General features: G+C 36.5%; 2 protein-coding genes across 2 annotated transcripts; both read left to right on the top strand.

The window, feature by feature from the left end:
* Positions 1-3,864: 3,864 nt before the first annotated feature.
* Positions 3,865-4,479, top strand: LOC148788291 (uncharacterized). The gene has a single exon (XM_088879972.1). It carries the CDS (start codon positions 3,865-3,867, stop codon positions 4,477-4,479), a length of 615 nt encoding a protein of 204 aa, XP_088736098.1.
* A 7,441-nt stretch (positions 4,480-11,920) lies between these two features.
* Positions 11,921-13,536, top strand: LOC148788290 (uncharacterized). Its single transcript, XM_088879971.1, has 2 exons — positions 11,921-12,749; positions 13,028-13,536. Exons 1-2 carry the CDS (start codon positions 11,921-11,923, stop codon positions 13,534-13,536), a joined length of 1,338 nt encoding a protein of 445 aa, XP_088736097.1.
* Positions 13,537-24,062: the final 10,526 nt, after the last annotated feature.

Raw genomic sequence — 24,062 nt, 5'->3', positions numbered from 1 at the left:
CAGGAATTCGCAGGAGCTGTTGTTTCGCCGTTTGGTGCCCTTGACAGCTGAACAGGCGGCGGAGCATCCTCTTTGCTTGGCGTCATCGTTGTAGATCTCTGAAAATAGGGCTATTGCAGATTTGAATCTGAGGGTCTCTGTGGTGCTGCTAGCGACGCGAGATGAAACTGCCATGGTTGCGCAGGCAATTACTCCTATCCCAGATCGGATACAGAACATTGGAGAACCGGAGATGATGATGATGATCCCTGCTGCGAATACTGCAGCCACTGCACAGATGGCGCTGGCGACTAGACGGGCTGAAACTGCTAAAACCGCCGCTGCAGCAGTGTCGGCCGTTAAAGTAACGCTGCCGGAACTGCCTACTGCCGACGTTGTTTCTATTGATGTTGCGCCAGTGTACGTCACTGTGATTGCCACGTCACAATTATCGATATTTTCGCCCATCAGAATCATCGTCAGTAATGTGCCACTTCATCATTGTTCAAACTTCATGAATTATTACGATAAAATTGCTGATATTTTCCATAATTCGTCTCGAAAAATATTGACTTTTGTTCCACCTATGATGAAAAATGGCAAAATTATTGTACGACCCACGATGGATATGGTTCGAGATGGTTCACGTCGCTGGAATGCGAGAGCAGTGGGTTATTTTTTGGGCAAAAGACCGTATTTTCATCATGTGAAGGACTATGTCAAATCTATTTGGCCATTGTTAACAGAAGTCACGGCCATGGCAAATGGATTTTTGTTCTTTCGATTGAAAACTATAGTGGCAATGGAAGAAGTTATAGAGGGCGGACCATGGTAGTTCCAAGGAAAACCAATCATGTTGCAGAAATGGGAGTCGGGCATGGTCCTATGTAAGCTAAAACATACCCAAGTCCCAATTTGGGTTAAACTTCGACACTTTCCAGTTGAATTGTGGACTAATGATGGCTTGAGTACGGTGGCAAGTGGCATTGGACGACCTCTGTATCTGGATGCGATCACACGCACATGCACGAGACTGGATTTCGCTTGTGTATGTGTCATGTTTGACATCAATGCCAAACTCTCGAAGCATTTGGTTATTATGTCGCCAACAGAGGAAGGTGGAGAAATTGCATGCAAGGTTGACGAAGAATACGAGTGGCTCCCCCTAAATGCCCCACTTGCATGAGCCTCGGACATGCCACGGAGGATTGCCCTTTCATGAAAGCACCGAAACCGCCGGTGAATGTTTATGTGCAGAAGGCACGAGTGCAGCCGCCCATAGCTAAATTGGGTAAAGCTGTCAAGGAAGACAAGAATAACTCATGTGGAGATATTAATCAGCAGCCTATTGTATCTGAGACTCCGAGTACCCCTGTCGCACAAGGAGTCAACGAAGGAAGGAAGAAGGGTAAGGAGTTAGTCATCTTTAATACTTTTGATGCACTTTTAAGCAGCCCCGCCACGGGTGATCCATGTTAAACGTTGCTATATGGAACGTGCGTGGCCTGAACAAAAGGGACCATCAGCTGGCACTGAAAGATCTAGTAACTGAGTACAGGTTATAATTTATTGGACTTCTTGAAACGCGTGTATGAAATACTAATATTGCTCATATATTCTTACTGCCTCAATGGAAGTGGTTTGTTGATTCTGTGTCTATTGGGAATCGTATATGGATTGCATGGGACGATACTATTCTTGATGTTAATGTGATAGAGTTGGGTGATCAATTTGTACACTCTCGTGCAACTGTTAGAGCACTCCAAATGAATGTGATTATTACTCTTGTGTATGGTGCCAATGAAATTGCTGTGGAGCGTGAGTTATGGAGATCACTAGGGATGCTTGCGGGTCAAAGTGTGGATGACCCCTGGATAGTAGGAGGAGATTTTAATGCTGTTCGTGACCTCAGTGAGGTGTGTGGTAATTTTTGTGATATCAGATTGGCGATGGATGAATTTAATGCATGCATACAGGATACCGGATTCATACAAATGCCCATGCAGGGTAAATGGTACACATGGCATAACCGGAGTTCGAATTCGTGAATTTTATGGAAGCGTTTGGGTCGGATTCTCATAAATGACACATGGCTTGAGCGTTTCCCTAACTCATACTACTCAAGTCTCACCCCATGCACCTCGGATAATTCACCACTGGCGCTATATGGGGATCGACAACAACAACTGGGAGGTATGTTCAAATTTGATAATTACCTTACTCTTTCACCAGATTTTATTCCCTGTGTGCAGAATGTCTGGCAACACGACATTGTTGGAGTGCCTATGTATGCGATTACACGGAAACTAAAAGCTTTAAAGCCAGTATTCTGAGAGCAACGGTACAATAAAGGAGATCTTTCGGAGAACGTACGCTTGGCTAAAGGATTCCTTGAGGAAGCACAGATCTTGGTTATATTTGACAGACAGAATGACCTCTTTCTACTCCCGGAACACTTTTGTCGTTTGGTATACGCCAAGGCGGCAAAAATGGAACAAATCATGTTACAGCAATGAGATAAGATGCAATGGATGAAGGATGGAAATCAATGCTCACGAGTCTTCTTTTGCAAGATAGCTCAGAGACGTGCCACTCGAAGAATCTTGCAAATAAATGATGAACATGGGACCACCTACTCAGAGTCAGGAGCGGTTACCATGAGTTTGTCTCCTTCTATCAAGCTCTCTTAAGTAGAGAAAGACGGAGGCAGGTGATAGATATCCGGTATCTAAGGCCATAGGCTAGACATTTCCTCAATGAGGAAGGGCTTCAGCTCCTTACACCTGTCACTGCAGTTGACGTTAAACAAAAAGTGTTTGACATTGCTGAAAATAAAGCACATAGACCTGATGGGTTCTCATCGGGTTTTTATAGAGCTGCCTGGCCAATCGTGGGTCCAGAGGTTACGAAGGCAATCTTGGAGTTCTTTACCACGGGAAAACTGCTGAAGCAAATCAACACCACACTTCTGGCATTTATCCCTAAGGTACATGCCCATATGATGGTCACAGATTTTCGCCCTATTTCGTGTTGTAATGTTTTATATAAGATTATTGCCAAACTTATTGTACAAAAGTTGAGTATGGTGTTGGATAAGTTGATAAGACCTTGTCAGGCTGCCTTTATTCCTAGTCGTAGTATTGGAGATAATATACTGTTAGCACAGGAACTATTTACAGGCTACAATCAGGCATGCCTACCTCCTAGATATGCACTGAAAGTGGATATCCGAAAAGCTTATGACACGGTAGAATGGAATTTTCTACTTGCAGTGTTACACCTGTTTGGATTCCCGACTATGTTCATTAGGTGGATAGAGGAGTGTGTCACGACACCCTCGTTTTTCATCGGGTTGAATAGGAAACCTCAGGGTTTCTTTACGGGATCGAGAGGGTTACGGTAGGGGGACCCTTTATCGCCAATCTGTTCGTTCTCGTAATGGAGGTTCTGCATTTGATTCTTCTGTAGATGATTGATCAGGACATGCATTTTTCTTTTCATTAGAAATGTGAGCCTTCTCGATTATTTTAGCTTGGATTTGCAGATGATCGGTTGCTGCTCTGCAAAGCTGATATGCACTCTATAGGGGTCTTTAAGCAGAGGTTGGACCTATTCGCCTCCTGGTCAGATCTCCGGCTTAATGTGCATAAGAGCCATCTTATAATCTCTCGATCTGCACAAGGGATACGGGAGGAGCTGTTAGTGATGCTCGACTTTCAGGAAGGGCACCTTCCGATGAGGTGCTTGGAACTTCCTCTACTTTCCTCTAGATTATCGTTAACAAACTGCTAGCCTTTATTATTGAAAATTGATCAACGCATTAAAGGTTGAGAAGGAATGAGATTATCATATGATGGGAGGGTACAAATTATTAAATTTGTCCTTATGGCATTAAATATATATTGGGCTTCTGTGTTCATCCTACCTAAAGGTGTTATAAGGGAGATTGAGAAGCGTGTGAGAGCTTTTGTGTGGAAGGGCACAACGACCAGTGGATATGCCAAAGTAGCAAGTAGGGATGTCTATAGACCGGCGTCAGAGCGGGCTCAGGGCCTAAGGGACATCGCTACTTTAAACCGTACGTTAATGAGCAAGAAGCTGTGTGATGTTATTCGATGTGATAGAACATCAATCTGTGTAGAATGGTTATTTAACAGGCGGCTACGTGATAAATCTGTATGGACGGTCACTGACAATGGGGGTTCTTTGGGTTGGAGGAAACTCCTTCGACTATGCCCATTGCTTCGATTGATGGTGGACTATCAGATTGGTGATGGGAATTCAATTTATCTATGGCATGATCTATTGCATCACCTTGGTCCTCTTATGGAGAGATTCCCACGGGGTCCACGTCTGCTTGGGCTTAGGACAGCGGACAAGCTTAGCAGTGTTATTATGGAGGGGCAATGGCATTGGCCTCTCATTATGGACATTGAGTGCTTGGAGATTTTGCATGCATTGCCAATAATTCATGGCGAGAAAGATTGCATTATTTGGTGATTCGAGACGGTAGGACCCACAGTTGCATCTCTTTATAGGCCATTGCACCCACCGTGACCCAAGGTAGGTACTCTCGGGTTTTCTAAAGATCCCCAGGCATAATTTCATCCTATGGCTTGCGATTTTTTGGGAAAACTATCCACAACTGATAAACCATGGCTATCATACTTAGGCACCTATATATTATGTGATGAGGGCGCAATAGAGACACATACTCATCTATTCTTTCGATGCCGTTATACCAGAAGATGCCTGATAGCGATTCAACGGCGTGTTCAATTTGAATGGCCTAATAGAGAATGGCCACGGGATGTTGAGTGGGCTGCAAGGAAATGAAGAGGAAAACATATCATTAACTTCGCTTATCGTGCACTCCTTGCTGCTTGCATTTACCACATTCAACAAATGATACTTAAAAACACAAATAATAAATAAAAAATGAATAAACGATTTTTGTGGCTTAAGGTAGAAAGGAAAAACTAATAAAAATGTAAACCACGAAATTATACCATTTTGATTTTGTCCAAATCTACTTTGCTCATTGTTCCTTCTCCGAATCTGTGTTCACGCAAAGATCTACTTAGACCTCCTCTTCCTTCATCCACATCACACGTCGGAAGCATAATTTTCAATACCACTATTAGATGGCTTGAGATCTGGCAATCGAAACTATTTTTATTGAACAGAATGGATTCGATTCTCACTCTCAAATGAGTGAATCAGATTTAATTAGCTTTTTCTTGAAACTTGTTCAAGAAGAACTTGATGGAGAAGGGAAAAGAGAGTAGTGGATGGATTGTGAGAGATGTAGAGTAGAGAGAAAAAGGTAATTTTTCAAAAAACTGAGATAAGAGATGTTGGGAAAAATAATTCACTGGGTGTGTTATATGTCATCATGGCCGAGTGGGGTCTCTAGAGGTGGAGTCTCAACTCCTCTTTTGACCTAGTCACTCTCAAAATTGGCTAGGACTTTATTTAGGTGGATCGAGTTTGGTTTAATTTAACAATTAAATCAATTCAAGCCCAACAAAGGTCCATCTGATTTTTAAATTGACCTAATTAATTTTAAGGCCCAATAGAAGTTGAATAAATTTATTTAATCCAATTAAATAAACTAAAGTTCGAGTCCAATATTTAATGAATATAATTAACTACTTGAATTAAGCTCAATTAAATTAAATTGTGCTAAGCCCCAACTTTTTTTGAGAGAAAAAGCGGTTGGAATATATATTGCTAGCAAAAACAAAGTTTGTTCTAGGCAACAAGACAAGCAATAAAACTAGAAAAAGGAAGTCAATAATACTAAGGCCCTAGTTAACAATCCAAGCTGCTAAGCCCAAATTTGATTAATTCAATTAATTAAATTCTGACTACACTTCTCAAGACATATAATAACCAAATTAAAGACACAGTCATGTTTTATCAAGCCTAAGATACAATAATTCACGTATCACTTTAAACATTAAGAGTCGAAAATGGATACGATACACTATTACAATGATACACTTTACATTGTAATTTTAGTCATGTAATTATAGATATTTGGCATATTTGTAAGATTTATAATTTGCGATTTGATTCATTAATTTTGTAAATTTTATGATTTGAGGATATATTTTTCCAAAAATTTGAAAATTAGTTGAAAACTACATGTGCAAGTCACGAATATATCCTCAAATTTACATCAACACACAAATTGCACGTGCTAATTTTCGTCAAATTTAGAAATTTCGAGCAAAAAAAGTGTTATAAAATCGCAAAACTTTTACAAAGATAATAGATCAAATTATAAGTTTCATTTTTTTTAAGGTCCAAAATGCCAATTACCTCTAATTATAGGACAAAAATTTTCAATAGAGCCTTTATAATATGTAATTCAAAATGATGCCATTAATCAAACTTATTATCTGAAGGTAATACGATTTTAATCTAGAATTATTCCTTTTAAAGAAGTTTATGTGTCATTTCAGACATAAAAAGTAGAAAATTACAGGATCAAAAATATATTTAAACTTTCAAAAATAGTATTTACACAATAGAGAATTCACAAAATAAAAAAACTAATGAATCATGCACTGGTTTAGCGAAGTTAATCATTAGAGGCTTCCCATGAAGAACGTGGTCTTGCACACCCTACCTCGCCAGCTTCGTGCCCTCGATTTCTTTAAAGTGAACAAAGGCGTAGTGATGCAAGGGGAGTGAGTTAACACTGATCACTTCTCCATGAGCGGAAAACAGAGATTTTAACTCAAAATTTATTACTTCTGGTGACAAATTGCCAATCGCTACTTGTTGGATGGATGAATCTCCTACTGCTAATCTTTGACGGTCGAATTGTGGTTTTGTGTAGCTTCGGCGGCTGATTTTACATGTGATGCCATTAAACGGGTCACGTACACAGAACAATAATAATAATGGACCGACGGAGGTTCCCTTGTGAATAAAGAGATTTGTGTGCAATGGGGATGTGGTGGAGTGAGGTTTTGTAAGTGTACGAGCGGGGTTGTTACTGCAATATTTTGTTGGATTTGTCTGAATTTAATGAAATTTACTGGCTCTTGGTTGTATAGTGCATTATTTCGAAATATGATAACTTTTATCCTGAATTCAATTAAAATTCTAAATTGGTTCTATTACTTAATAATATTTATTACACTTGTCCTCTATAAACACTAAGAAATATTAGTATGGCATTACATTATAGGGTTTAATGCAATTTCCGTCCTATGGTATTGTACCTCAGTAAATTACCCCTCTATGATAAACAATCAAATTACCTCCCTATATTTTTTAAAAATAAAGCAATTTATATCTGTGTCTAAAGAGGTAAATTACTTTATTTTAAAAAATATAAGGAGGTACTTTGCTATTTCTTTTTACAAGTAATAATTTATTCATTTGCTATAATAATTATAGGAGGTTGCTTTCTTTTTTTTCTCATTATTATAAACTTTCTTGTATTTTTAATCTTAAATTGTTGATTTTTGAAGCAATTTTATCTTGAAATTTCTTTAGACACTAAAGTTAATGCTATCATTTTTGCATACTTCGTGTTCTATTTTTTTCTTATCATTATATTTTATAAAATCAAACTTTGAAATTTTAAAATTATTTATTAATTGCATGCTATTGATATGATAAAGTTTATATCCATACGTTATGATTGTTTATGATAATTTTATTACTATTTTTACTATTATTATTACTCTTCTTGTTATATATTGCAAGAGCCGATCAATTCTATGTGATTTACTGCTTAAAATCTTTCATTATTTTATTAATTTTATGTAACTTGCCGTTGAAAAATCCTCCTAAAATCTCTTGTTATAGCTAAGATCATGTCAAGTTTTGAATTCCTGACTAAGTTCTAAACTTTCGGTCAACGATGTCTTAGCCTATCACTCATAGGTGAGCTAGGTTTCATGAATAAGTGTAAGATGATGGGTTCGAATCCCACCAAACAAGTGAGTATTTGACTTACTTTATGTGTTTATTATAATTTTTTTTATTGTTCTTTGTTATATTAATATATGAATCGAATATCGATATATTGTCAAACTAATCAATTTATTAAAATATTGATGTTATTATGTGATTACCATATAATTTCCCATCAACTTTTGCGTTGTTTGACAATTTTTAAATTTCACTAATTGATGGATGGGTTCTTCCTTATAAAGAGATTGGTGTAGTTTTAGTTGTTTGGCATTTGGGTCCATTAAGAATTAGAATTTGCAACTTGGCCCATTAGTTTTGCATATTTCATGATTTGAGGACACATTTTGCCAAAAAGTTAAAAATTAGCTGGAAAAACACATGTGCAAGTCATGAATATGTTATCAAATTTATGCTAGCACATGACTTACACGTGCTAATTTTCGACAAATTTAAAAATTTCTAGTAAAAAATGTGTTAGCAAATCATAAAATTTACTAAGATAAGCTTAACTTTTTGAAGGTCCAAAACGCCAAACACCTTTAATTATAGGACCAAAAATTTAATAGACTTTATAATATTCAATTCAAAATGAAGCCATTAATCAAAATTATTATCTAAAGTTAACATGATTTCAATCTAGAATTACTTGATAACTAAACATTCAACTTGCTCCACAAATATTTACAAACATTCTATGTGTGTTTTTAGATATTAGTGCTTAATAATCTCATTTGATATGCAATATTTCTTTTAAAGAAGTTTATTTTCAGACATGGAAAGTAGAAAAAAAAATTGAGAAATAAAAAAATTAAAAATTAAAAAATTACCAACCGATTTAGCGAAGTTAATCATTAAAGTCTTTTCGTGAACAACGTGGCCTTGGCGACCCTGCCACTCCAACTTCGTGCACTCGATTTCTTTAAAGTGCACAAAGACGTACTGACGCAAGGGGAATGAGTTAATGCCCATCACTTCTCAACGAGTTGCAGACAAAGATTGTAACTCAGAATCTGTCACTTTTGGTGACAAATTACCGATCCACAAGTTGTTGGATGGATGAATCTCCCACTGCAAATCTTTGACTGTCACATCGTGGTTCTGTGTAGCTTGCGCCGCGGATTTTACATGTGGTACCATTAAACGGGTCAAGTACAGAAACAAGATAAATGATGGGTTGTCAGAGATTCCAATATGAATGAAAGTTGAAATAGATTTGTGCGCGATGGTGTTGTGGTTATTGTAGTATTTTCTTGAATTTTTCTTAATTTAATTTCATTTGGAGGCTCCTAGTTATACTATGTATTATTTGAAAATATTATAACTTTCACCCTGAAATTAAATTAAATTTCTAAATTTGTCCTACTACTTTAATGATATTTATTAGACTTGTTCTCTATAAACACTAAGAAATATTAGTCTAGCTTTATATTATAGGGTTTCATGCAATTTACCGCATGTGATATTGTAGTTTTTCAAATTATCCCTTAAGAGAAAAAAAAATCAAATTACCTTCCTATGTTTTTCTTAAATAGAGCAATTTTTTTATGTTCCTTTCTGAAAAGGTAAATTACTTCATTTCAAAAAATATAGTGAAGTATTTTGCTATTTTTTATAAAGAATAATTTGTTCATTTGCAATATCACTTACAGTAGGTTGCGTGCATTCGTGTGTAATTAATCTTTATTTATTGATTTATCAAGCAATTTTGTCTTGGAATTTCTTTAGACACTAAAGTTAATGCTTTCATTTTTGCATTACTTAGTGTTCATTTTTTATTCTTTTCATTGTATTTTATACTTTGAAATTTTAAAATTATTTATTAATTCCATGCTATTGATGTATTAATTTCCAGTCAATATTTGCATTATTTGACAAGTTTTAAATTTCATTAATTGATGTATTAAAATTTCTATATGTATAAATAAAGGGTGAAATCTAATGCTAATAATTGTACAAAAAATTTAGATTATTTTCTTATAACGAGATTTTGTGTACGGTACGGCCGAAGGATGGTGATGGCACGAGTGTGGATGGTTGTATTGGTGCGTTGGATGCTGTAATTTGAATTTATTTGAATTTAATTTAGTGTGGTGCCCTCCAACTATACTATGGATTATTTAAAAATATGGTGACTTTCGTCCTAAACTAGAACTTGCGATTTGGTCCATTAATTTACAAATTGCATGATTCTATGACATATTTTACCAGATATTTAAAAATTAGTTGGAAAATCACATGTGCAAGTCATGTATATTCTTAAATTTAAGCCAACACAACGTGCTAATTTTGGACAAATATAAAAATTTCTATCAAAATTTGTTAGAAAATCTAAAAGTTTATCAAGATGATAGATTAAATTGTAAGTTTCACTTTTGAAGGTCTAAAACGCCAAACACCTCTAATTATAGGACAAAAAGTTTACAATAGAACCTTTATAATGTTCAAATCAAAATGATGCCACTAATTAATCTTATTATCTAAAGGTAACATGATCTTAATCTAGAATTACTTGATAACTAAACATTCAGCTTTCGGTCCACAAATATTTGTAAACATTCCCTGTGTGTTTTTAGATATGAGTGCTTGATAATTTTCACTTGATATGCAATATTTATTTTAAATAAATTTATTTGTCATTTCAGACATGGAAAGTAGACAAAAAATTAGAAAATAAAAAAATAAGAAAACTAAAAAATTACTAATCGATTTAGCGAAGTTAATCATTAAAGGCTTCCCATGAAGAACGTGGCCTTGCAGACCTTGCCTCGCCAACTTCGTGCCCTCGATTTTTTTAAAGTACACAAAGGCGTAGAGATGGAAGGGGAATGAGTTAATGCTGATCACTTCTCCCTGAGCGACAAACTGAGATTTAAACTCGCTATATGTCACTTTTAGTGACAAAATGCCGGTCCACAAGTTGTTGGATGGATGGATCACCCTCTGAGAATCTTTGACGGTGTATCATGGTTCTGTGTAGCTCCATTCGTTGATTTTATACGTGATGCCATTAAATGGGTCATGTAAAGAGAACAAGATAAATGATAGGTCGTCAGAGGTTCCGATGTGACTGAAAAGAGAAATAAAAAGAGATTAGTGTGCAACGGGTAGGTGGTGTTATGATAATTTTACTGCTCTTTCTATTATTATTAGTACTAGTTTTGGTTATATATTGCAGAAGTCAACCATTTTTATACAAAAATTTACTGCTTAAAATTCTTCATTGTTTTATTGATTTTATGCAACTTTGATGAAATTCCAGACCATGAAGATGCAGCTGCGACTAGGAAGCCAATTGCAGAAACACTGACTTCAGGTTGAAGAGCTGCAGATTTCTTCTTCTGCAGAAGTCGCATTTTGTGTTTGCACTTTTACTATTTGTTGCAGAAACACTGACTTCAGGTTGAAGAGCTGCAGATTTCTTCTTCTGCAGAAGTCGCATTTTGTGTTTGCACTTTTACTATTTGTTTTAGCAACTTAGAGGTTGTTAAGTTAGTTGTGACCCATCCGTGCATATATGGGTCTTCTTTGTCATGTAACAAAAAGAACAAGAGAGAAACTTTTCTGATCTTCAATTCAATTCCGTTTATTCCTCCTTCCAAGATTTCAATTGCTGATTTTACTCTTACATTCATGCCTATGCCTTTGTATTTCAACATGGCATCAGAGCAGGTTTGGCTCTGAATATAGTTCACAATCTTTAAACTGTTACACCAGTTCCTTTTTGCCCATGAATCAAGAAAACAGCTGACAAAAACACCATGGAAGAGGAAACCACTGCTGATTACGTCGACATGAAAACACAAGGAAATGATGAACCTGGAATGAACCTTGTGTCTGCACCTTTGAACGGCAACAACTACTTGACGTGGGCAAGGGCCATAAAGATAGCACTCGGAGCCAAGGAGAAACTGGAATTCATCGATGGAACATACGAGAACCTACAGAAGGGAAAGAAATCATAAAGGCATGGAAAAAGAATGACTGTATGGTATTCTCATGGATTATGAGTGCCATTTCGAAAGAAATCGCTGAAGCCTTCTTATATGCGGAATCAGCCAGAGATTTATGGGTGGAGCTTGAAATGAGATTCGGCGATAGCAACGGGCCACTCCTCTATCAGATACAAAGAGAAATCGCCACTACATCTCAAAAGAACATGACTGTAGCCGCTTATTTTACGAAGCTTAAAAAGCTGTGGGACGAATTGGGAACATTGGATCCCTTGCCAGTATGTACCTGTGGGACAAGCAAGAAGCTGGCTGATAGGGCGACCTCCTACCAACTAATTCAGTTCCTTGTGGGACTGAGTGATGCATACGAGCACGTGAAGAACCAGATCCTACTAATGGACCCATTGCCGACTGCTGCGAAGGCCTATTCTATGGTACAAAGAGTTGAGAAACAAAGAGAACTCAACTCTGGAGTCTCGGAACTGGACAAAGAGGGTGTTATGGTTGCACAGACATTCGAACCAAGAGAACAAGAAGGCGTAAAAGGTAATACCAAGAAGTGGACATCTGTGGACAAAAGACAATTGCAGTGTGAACACTGCAAGAAAAGGGGACACTCAAAAGAAGGGTGTTTCGAACTGATAGGCTACCCTGACTGGTACAAAGCAATGCTTGATCAAAGGAAGGCTGCAGGCAAACCATTCAATCCAAGGGCCTTGAATGTCAGAACAGAGCAAGAACTAAGTGCCTTGCAGAACAACCTTATGACTGCTAATGACAGAAACCTGACAGAAATCATCAAGAAAGAAGTGCTCAAGGTTATGCAAGATCAAAGCGGTAGCCAGATCGGTTCTAATTTTTCAGATTTCCAAGGCTATGCAGGTAAAATTTCTATATCTACTGACACTTGGATTATTGATAGTGGTGCTTCGGCCCACATGTGTGCTTCTATAAAAGATTTAAAAACCTTCGCATTCTTGACAAAGAAATCTTTGTTAAACTTCCCAATGGTTTTAATCATATTGTCAAGATTTCAGGAGATGTGCATGTTTATGAAAACATTACACTCAAGCATGTTTTATATGTTCCTAATTTTAAGCATAACCTCATTTCTGTCATTAAACTATGTAAGGATAATCATTGTAGTGTGCACTTTACAGATGAAAATTGCATTGTGCAGGACCTATGGACTAAACGGGTGATGGCCATAGGTAAACAACAAGAAAGACTCTATGTCTTAGAGAAGAACCTACCAGCTCACATACCGACTGATTTTAGGATGACTACACCCCACACTGCTGAAAACATGAATGTAGATGCTTGTTATATGAACAACTATAGCTCTGAAAGTGAGAAAAACCTATGGCACTATAGGCTAGGCCATACCAGCATAGATGTTTTGAGACAAATGAGACTCTGTAAACATAATACTATGAATAAAATTGCTTGTGAAACATGCGCTCTTGCAAAACAGCACAGAATGCCATTTCCTGATAGTGAGAACAAAGCTCAGTCCATATTTGAACTCATTCATATAGATGTATGGGGTCCTTACAGAAATCACTCTATAAATAGCTATGAGGATATGCTCACAATTGTTGATGATTTCAGTAGAAAGCACCTGGACATATTTGATGTTACACAAATCTCAGACCCTATCCAAACTTGAACAATTTTATAATATGATCTTAACTCAATTTGAGACAAAGATAAAACAAATTAGAACTGATAATGGCACTGAATTTATCAATAAGGAATGCCAAGATTTCCTTCACAAAAGGGGAATAATCCACCAAAGAACTTGTGTATATACACCTGAACAAAATGGTGTTGTAGAAAGAAAACACCAACATCTTTTACAAATTGCTAGATCACTCATGTTCCATGCATATCTCCCCTCAAAATTCTGGACAGAGGCTTTATTAATGGCCACTTATCTCATAAATAGATTACCTGCTCAAAACCTCAACTGGAAATCTCCCTATGAATTGCTGTTAAATAGAAAATCGGTGTTTGATCACATAAAAGTGTTTGGCTGCCTCTGTTATATTACCAATGTTTCTCCCTGTAAGAAAAAATTTGATCCAAGAGCCCTTAAATGCATTTTTCTGGGATACGTACATGGTATAAAGGGGTATAAAGTAATGGATTTGAACACAGGGAATATCCATGTCAGTAGCGACATAGTGTTCCATGAGAACTCCTTCCCTTTTAAGAATTCTGCTGAAGTTACTGATGACATAGTATGTCCACTACCTAAACCTCTGAACCTTGATGAAATTGAGGATGAAAAAGGACCTGACATAGCATCCACAGAGAACAATCAAGAAATAGAAAATAACACCACTGTACCTAGAAAGTCCAGTAGATTGACCAAGGATCCTGTGTGGATGAAGGATTATGTATGTTGCAATGTTGATGAATCTGCTTGTTATAAAATGACAACTGCACATACTTGTTTTGTGGAAAAGATTTCTAACCTGCAGGAACCAAAGACCTACATGGAGGCTCAAGGGAATCCAAGATGGGAGAAGGCCATGAGAGAAGAAATAAGTGCACTAGAGAGAAATGAGACTTGGAAGCTGACAGAATTACCTCAAGGCAAGAAAGCCATTGGATGCAAATGGCTGTACAAGGTAAAACTCAACCCTAACGGCACTATTGAAAGATATAAAGCCAGATTAGTGGCAAAAGGATACAGTCAAGTGGAAGGAGAAGACTACAATGACTGCTTTGCACCTGTTGCAAAGGCAGTCACTGTTAGGCTTTTCCTTGCAGTTTGCTGTGGGTAAAAACTGGCCATTACATCACCTCGATGTGAACAATGCCTTCCTTCATGGCACCCTGGATGAAGACATATATATTGAACCTCCATAAGGGTACACAATCCAAACAGGTAAGGTTTGTAAACTGGAAAAATCGTTATATGGCTTGAAGCAAGCTTCAAGGAAATGGAATGAAGAGTTTGCCAAAAAAATGAAGGACTTTGGTTTTGAGCAATGTGATCATGACCACTGTCTATTCATTAAAGGTACAGGTATGAACTTAATTGCTTTACTTGTATATGTGGATGACATACTTGTTACTTCTGCTTCTGTGGATAATATTATGAATGTTAAAGATTATTTGAATAAATTGTTCACTCTGAAGCATTTAGGACCTGCCAAGTACTTCCTTGGCCTGGAATTTGCTCGTTCGGCAGAAGGTTTGGTTGTAACACAACAGAAATATGCCCAGGACATAATCAAAGACATAGGTCTGAGCAAAGGAAAACACACTACCACACCATTAGCCCCAGGTTTAAAATTATCTGCAGATGCAGGGGCATTACTTGCTGAACCTTCCAGATTTAGGAGACTGATTGGGAGACTATTATACTTGAGTTTTACTAGACCTGACTTATGTTATGCTGTACAACAATTGAGCCAACACCTCCAACATCCCTGTGATAAACACTGGGAAGCTGCAGTTCACGTTGTCAGATATTTGAAGGGGACAGTCACCTCAGGTTTGTTTTTCTCATCCAACTCTGATTTCTCACTTAAGGTCTATCGTGATGCAGATTGGGCTGCATGTCATCTAACCAGAAAGTCATTGACTGGTTTCTGTATTTTCATGGGAAACACTCCTATATCTTGGAAAACCAAGAAGCAAACTACAGTAGCTAGATCTTCCGCTGAAGCCGAATACCGTAGTATGGCCACCACTACTTGTGAAGTCACTTGGTTGCTTTACATTCTGAAAACTCTGGATATTCATGTAAAGCTTCCTATACCATTTTTTTGTGACAACAAGGCCGCATTACACATAACGGCAAATCCAGTCTTCCATGAGAGGACTAAACACCTCGAGATTGACTGTAATGTAGTCATAAACAAGTTTAAGGAAGGAGTGATTATGCCCACTTATGTAATCTCGAAGCAACAGGTAGCAGACATTTTTACCAAGTCCTTGCCCTGTACCTCATTCCTCCATCTCAGGTCCAAGCTATACTTAGTAAACATCAACCCGAGTACAGCTTGCGGGAGGGGGGGAGGGGGGGTGATGAAATTCCAGACCATGAAGATGCAGCTGCGACCAGGAAGCCAATTGCAGAAACACTGACTTCAGGTTGAAGAGCTGCAGATTTCTTCTTCTGCAGAAGTCGTATTTTGTGTTTGCACTTTTACTATTTGTTTTAGCAACTTAGAGGTTGTTAAGTTAGTTGTGACCCATCCGTGCATATATGGGTCTTCTTTGTCATGTAACAAAAAGAACAAGAGAGAAACTTTTCTGATCTTCAATTCAATTCCGTTTACTCCTCCTTCCAAGATTTCAATTGCTGATTTAACTCTTACTTTCATGCCTATGCCTTTGTATTTCAACATGCCCCTAAAAAATTTTCCTAAAATCTCTTATTATAGTCAACATCATATCAAATTCGAATTCTTGATTAACGTCCTAACTTTTGGTCGACGATATCCTCAAATTCACACCAGCACATGACTTGCACGTGCCAATTTCTAACAAATTCAAAAAATTTTATCAACATGTGTCAGTAAATATAAAAATTCACTAAGATAATATATCAAATTGTAAGTTTCACTTTTTGAAGGTTCAATAACAACAAATACCTCTCATTATAGGACAAAACATTTCAATAAAGCCTTTATAATGTTCAAATCAAAATGATGCCATTAATCAACCTTATTATCTAAACGTAACAAAACGATCTTATTATCAAATTTTTTTATAACTATACATTCAACTTAGTCCACAAATATTTTTAAACATTTTGTGTATGTTTTTTGATATTAGTATTTCATAATCTCATTTGATATGCGACATTCTTTTTAAAGAAGTCTATGAGCCATTCAAACATGGAAAGTAGCAAAATTGTTAGACAAAAAATAGCCTTCAAAAGCTGTATGAACACTAATCAAAAAAAAAAAAGTAGAGAAATCGAAAAATAAAATAATCAAGAAATTACCTACCTACTTAGCGAAGTTAACCATTAGAGGCTTCTTGTGAAGAATGTGGCTTTGCAAACCCTGGCTCGCCAACTTCATGCCCTCGATTTCTTTAAAGTGGACAAAGTCATAGTGATGATAGGGGAATGAGTTAATGCTGATCTCTTCTTTATGAGCGGCAAACAAGGATTTTAACTCAAAATCTGTCACTTTTGTGACAAATTGCCGATCCACAGGTTGTTGGATGGATGAATCTCCCGCTGCAAATGTTTAATAGCCGCATCATGGTATTGTGTGTCTTTCACCGTTGATTTTACAGGTGGTGCCATTAAACAGGTCAAGTACAAAGAACAAGATAAATGATGGGTCATCGGAGGTTTTGATGTGAATGAATAGTTGAATAGAAATAGATTTATGTGCAATGGGGATGTGATGGTGTGAGGTTCTGTAAGTGTACGGGGGTTGGTTACTGCAGTCTTTTGTTAGATTTGTCTGAATTTAATGGCATTTGGTGGCTCTTGGTTGTACTCTGTTATTCACCCATAATTAAAATTAAAATTCTAAATTGGACCTATATATTATTTATCATAAACATTCTTGTGTTTCTAATTTTAATTTGTTGATTTTTCAAGCAATTTTATCTTGAAATTTCTTAACTCTAAAGTTAATGCTTTCATTTTTGCATTGCTTAGTCTTTATTTTTTTTTCTTATCATTATATTTTATAACATCAAGCTTTGAAATCTTAAAAATGATTTATTAATTCCATATTATTGATATGATAAAGTTTATGTCTTCACTTTTATGATAATTTTATTACTCTTTCTATTATCATTTTACTCTTTTTTGTTATCTATTGCAGGAGTCGCCCAAATTTTTACAATATACTGCTTAAATATTCTTCATTGTTTTATTGATTTGATGCAACTTGTGCATAAAAAATTGTCCTAAAATCTCCTATTATAGCCAACATCATGTCAAATTTCGAATTCATGACTAACTTGTAAACATTCAGTCAACGATATCCACAAATTTACGCCCATGCTAATTTCGGTCAAATTTGGAAATTTCTTTCAAAATGTGTTAGCAATAGCAAATTTACTAAAATAATTGATCAAATTATAACTTTCACTTTTTGAAGGTCCAAAATGCCAAATATCACTTATTATAGGAAAAAAAAATTCAATTGAGCCTTTACAATATTCAAATCAAAATGATGCAATTAATCAAACTTATTATCTAAAGGTAACAAGATCTTAATCCTGAATTGCTTGATAACTAAATATTCCGCTTGGTCCACAAATATTTATAAATATTTTGTGTGTGTTTTTCGATATTAATGTTTAAAAAGTTCATTTGATTTGCGGCATTCCTTTTAAAGAAGTTTATATGTCATTTCAGACATGAAATGCAGCGAAATTACAGAACAAACAATATATCTAAGCCTTCAAAAATAGTATTTACACTAACAAAAAACAATAGAGAAATCATGAAATAAAAAAATTAATAATAACCAACTTGTTTATGAAGTTAATAATTAGAGGCTTCTTGTGAAGAATGTAGCCTTGCAGGCCCTGCCTCACCATCTTTGCGCCCTTGATTTCTTTAAAGTGGACAAAAGGTTAGTGATCAGAGGGAAATGAGTTAATGACGATCACTTCTCCATGAGCGGCAAATGGAGATTTATACTTAGAATCTATCACTTTTACCGACAAATTGCCGATCCATAAGTTGTGGGATGGATGAATCCCCAGCTGCAAATCTTTCACGGCTGCATTGTGGTTCTATGTACCTTTCGCCGCTAATTTTACAGGTGGTGCCATTAAACGGGTCAGGTACAGAGAACAAGATAAATGACAGGTTGTAGGAGGTCCCATGTGAATGAAAAGCTGAATAGTAAGAGATTTGTGGTGCAATTGGGATATGGTGGAGTAAGGGTTTGTAATTAAGTGCATGGGCGGGTGGTTACTATAATATTTTGTTGGATTGTTTTGAATTTAATGGAATTTGGTGGCTCCTGTTGTACTCTGTATTATTTAAAATCTTAAAATTATTTATTAATTTCATGTTATTAATATGATAAAGGTTATGTCCTCACTTTATGATTGTATTATGATAATTTTACTACTCTTTCTACTAACATTATTACTCTTTTGTGTTATGTATAGCAGGAGTTGACCAATTTTATACAATTTACTGCTTAATCATATTTTAACAGATTCAAGTTGTTCAATCAAAGTTAGCATTTCAATAGGTGAATCATATTTTAGAAAATATTGCACGCACTGCAAAAAATAGAACATCGATCTACATCATTCTTCATTAATCATTCGTATTACCCTGTTAGTTTTGAAAAAAGTGAAAATAGAATTTATAGAAAAACAACGGCTCCTAGTTCTTTGAGCATGTCGAACCACCAAATATCTTTCTTAGATTGGATTGAACAACTAAATTTGTACGACCCATGAATTTAGCAACATTCAACTAATTACTGTGAAATCATAGCTTCTATTTCGACTAACAATCCAAAACAAAACACTCTATCAAGTCATTTACGTCTCATTGTAATCAAAAGGAGAAAAAAGAAAGAAGTAATAGCTTGGAATGTGTAGTTGTATCCTGTTTCGTTGGAAATAATGGTGATGGGTATGAAAGTGCAGCGGCAGTTCAGCATCTCTGGAATCCAGGCTCAAGAAACAGGAATACACGTTATCCATACAACACGCTTTTATAAGTGAAAATGCACTTTCTTATGCATATTTATTTTTTATGTGTGAAGCTGTTAATTGTTAAGTTTAACAGGTGTCCAAGTTGGTTAGGGTTAAAAGTGCATAGTGGGCTAGGTCAGTTTAAGACTGACATGAACCAGCCTGAGAAAGTCCACCCTAGGACCGGCCTGCGACTATTCATGGCCGGTCTTAAGGCAGTCTTGGAGCTCTAAGTGTGCCCCAATTGTGTCTAGTTTTAAACCCAAGTTCAATCTATGGACCGGCCCGGTTGATGCCCGAACCAAGCCCAAACCAATCCCACATTAGGTACGCATGTGTTTGTTTTATTTTTTATGATATTGAAGTGTTCTTGTACAGAATTACTTAAATTTATAATTATCTTATGAAATAAATAAAGAATAAATTAAATCACATAAAAATTTATATACAGAAAAATAATAGTTAAGAATATATAATCTTTTTAAAAAAAGGCCCAACAAGCCCGATCCAAGGCTAGGTGGTTTCGAGCCATTAGGTGGGGCTGGTCCCAAGTATTGATTCTTTGGACCGGCCAAGGACTAGCATGGTCCCAAGCAGGCATAGGCCAAACCAACCCTCTTTTTAATTAGTTCAATCCGATCTTGGGTTGGGTTAGCTAAGCCTGGCCTATTGTGCATCTTGAGTGGGGTTAGTTAGGTTGTTAGTTGATTATTCCTTCTTCCTCACTGTTTCTGGACCTATTTTTAATGTTGAGCTTCCTTGAGCTCACTACTTAGAATAATTGAATACAATCTAGACACAGGAAATTTTGCACATAACATTCTTGGCATCAACAAATCTTTTCACTGCAATTACAATTTTCAACATGGTATTAGAGCCTTCTTTTGAAGGTGTCTGCATACTTTTCTCATCAATGTACAAACCATGTTCGATTATATTCCTCAATGGCGCCCAGAGGTTTAGAGGCAATCGAAGGGAATGTTGTGGAGACTCAGACTGCTCCGGTGAATCAAAGTGCAATTTTAAACCAAACAATGATGTATATGACTCTTACTAAAAACACCGAAAAATGCGAGTGGATCGGCGCAAGAATGCGCAAGCGGAAGTGGTAATGCGAAAATTCGTAAATTAAAACGAAACATAACAAAATCATAATTCTAAGGGGTGTACCTTAATTCTAAGGGGTGTACCCTTGGAGTTTTCAAGGATTCGATATAGTTTATCACAATACTAATAAAGATAAACGGGGCTAATGGTAAAAGAAAAAAAAATGAGAGGTACATAAATCATAAATCAAAAGTTTTCTCTTTGATTTGATTTACTTCGAATCTCCTTTATTTGGTTTGTTCACGCAAGGCTTCAACGTAGAGGCCCTCTAAAGTTACGTCTATACCACACCAGAATTGGGATCCCTCAACTCAATTTGCTAGAAAAGAAATTGGAAAAAACAAAAAAAACAGCAAGTGTGTATTGGAGAGGGGCGGCCGAGTGGATGTATTAGAATGTATCTAGGTTCATCCTATCATCCATAAGGTAATAAAATCCTTTATTTCAAATAAAGGATGATTAACATGGCACTTTCTAAAAGTAAATTTGTTTGTCAATAATTTCCTTTTTAAGATTTTCCACCAACATAATTATGGGCTTTGCATTGGCCGATTTTATTAAATAAAACACAAGGCCCAATAGTTTTAATTAAAGCCAACTTAATTAATTCCATCATATATTTAATCCAATTAAATATATGAGTCCAATAAGCTTTTATTAATTAATAAGTCTAACTTACTAAATAATAAGGGCAAGCCCAAGATAAATTAATCTTATTAATTTATTCTTGGGCTCCTCCATCCAATGGACTCCTCTCATTAATAAGTAATTCAATTACTTATGGAATTAATTTCTAATTAATTCGTCGTCCCTTCTTAGAGATTTGTGTGTGACTTTTTAGGTTCACCTTTCAGCTAGACTTGGGCTGGTGTTAAACACTATTATTAATTAAATCTAATTTGATTAGTAATTCTCGATCAACCTTTGGTCAAGAAATCCCATCACTATGGGTGGTCGTCTAGCAACTGTCTATGGCACTAGAGGCTAGGGAATATCCATATGAACTTTTAGACTATCGAGTCCATACAGGTACGGTCCTTCTTTCTACCGTCTGCCGGACTTAGTCTTAGGGCATGGAATTGGGTGTCGGTTCCCATCCTCGACTAGGCGTCTAAGATTAATACTGGAGATCGTGTTACACCAAATTGCTCAATATAGGAACCTCTGTTTCCTATTCGATCAATTAATGGCCACAATTTTATAGAGCGTAAATGCATTTTCAAGTGCATAGGAGATACCTCTGTCACATTTTGACAAGGAACGAATCCTCTTCTTGGAACTCACCGTTCTCGCTACATGCTTTGACTGTACTGGACAAGGCTTATGATGACCATGTTTGGGACGATCACCTCTCGCACAAATCCAAGATACAGTCATCGCATGCACGTGACTGCGTAATTCCTCAAGTCTGAGGACTACTCCTATACTATCAAAGCCGGGGATTTGAGTCATTCCGACCAAGCCTCCAAGCTTCTATATGACCATCCCCGTGAGTCAGTTCAGTCGATTCGACACCTAGCCAATCGACCCATTAAGATTGCATAGATGTCCCACGTATGTCGCCGATGAAACACGACATTCATCAAATGAATGCGATTCTTAGTGCAAGTCTTCATAGAACACTCGATGCCCATTCTCGAGGTCCTCCACTTGGAACATTTTAGACCCAACCCTAGACAGTTAGTTTCATGACCGTCATCCAATGCGCAGTCCAACTGTTTTACTGTTGTTAAAGTGGTCTGTGGGCTTTGTTGTGATGTTTGAAAGAAATGCAAACAAATGTGTAATGAGCACAACAAATGAAATGCTAATAGGGAATACTCATTTTATTCACTGAATAAAATTATATAAAATTGAGTTATCGATAGAATAGATTACAAGTATGTCAATCTAATTAACTTTCACGTCACATATTCTAACACTTACAGCTTTATTCATCCGACCATCCTACCTGGATAGCAGCTCTTGTTGCGAAAATGAAGCTGGAATTTATATATATGGAAGCTTGGTCCGACGTGCCGAAGTTTCAAAGGAGTTTAAGAAATGGAATCGTATTCATTCCATGTTGACAACTTGGATCCTAAATTCTATTTTAAAGGATATAGTTGAGGCATTCTTGTATGTGAGTTCAACAAGGGATTTGTGGATGGAATTAGAAGCTCGATATGGAGAGAGCAATGGTCCATCAATCTATCAATTACAACGTCTGATCAGATTCATCGTGCAAGGAAATAAGTCAATGACAAATTACTATACCAAATTAAAGAAATTGTGGGATAAGTTGGCCTGCTTGGCACCAACTCCTAGATGCGCATGTGTTGGATTCTACCGCTTGTGATGGAAATAAACCTAATAAACTTTCATTAGTTCATTTTAGTTGTTACTCCAGCCTATCTTAGGCAATATCATGTAATAATGACGTTTGGTATAACGGACAATGCCATTTGTCAAAGAACTCAATGACGCATATTTCTTCTACTACCTTGGTCTCTGCTTCTTAAAATGTCATCTATAATAGCTGTCCCTTAGCTAAACTTCATAGATTACCATTTATTCCAGCAACATTTGCTCCAACTCCATCTTTGATCTTATCCATGTCGATATTTGGGGACTTTATAGCAACACACAATCTCTGGGTGTCAATTTATTCTCACTATTGTTGATGATTTTAGTAGAGTAACTTGTACATTTCTAATGTGACACGAGACTCTATATCCTACAAAAATTTTGCATCTTGTTCAGACACAATTTGACAAGAGAATAAAGTATGTCAGATTAGATAATGGCTAGAATTTCTCAACGAGCAATGTCAAAATTCTTTCATATCCCCAGGATCATTCATCAAAAGAGTTTCACGTACACACCACAACAAAATGGAATAGTGGACCGTAAGAATAGGCATCTTCTAGAGGTATTATGTTTCAGGTTTTACTTCCTAGGAAATTTGTGGCTGATGCCATTCTTTCAACTATTTATCTCATAAATAAGTTCCACTCTCGTCTTCTTAATTGTAAAACACCATTTCACATTCAATACAATAAGCCAACCTCGTATGAACACTTTAAAACATTTAGTTGTCATTATTTTCTTGTCAATAAATCCAAATTTGATAGGCTTGCCTCTAAATGTATCTTCCTGGGTTACCCCCTGGTGAGAAAGCATATAAAGTCTATGATCTCGAATCTTACCACACATTTGTGTCTCGCGATGTTAAATTCCATGAATATGTATTTCCTTTTGCTCAAGTTAATCCTACTCCTGCACACTGTCCATTGTCAAAGATTCCACTTGCCGCAAATGTTGTTGACCCCATACCTCCGACAAATTTATCCCTACCTAAACCATCTACTACTGTCCCTTGCACACAACCTAGATGGTCACAGAGGGACCATCAGCAACTATCTTCGCTTAGTGACTTTGTATGTCATATAG

This window comes from Sesamum indicum, linkage group LG4 (assembly GCF_026168435.1).
Source record: "Sesamum indicum cultivar Baizhima isolate 11 linkage group LG4, ASM2616843v1, whole genome shotgun sequence".
NCBI lineage: Eukaryota > Viridiplantae > Streptophyta > Magnoliopsida > Lamiales > Pedaliaceae > Sesamum > Sesamum indicum.
This window is presented reverse-complemented; position numbering and strand designations above follow the sequence as displayed.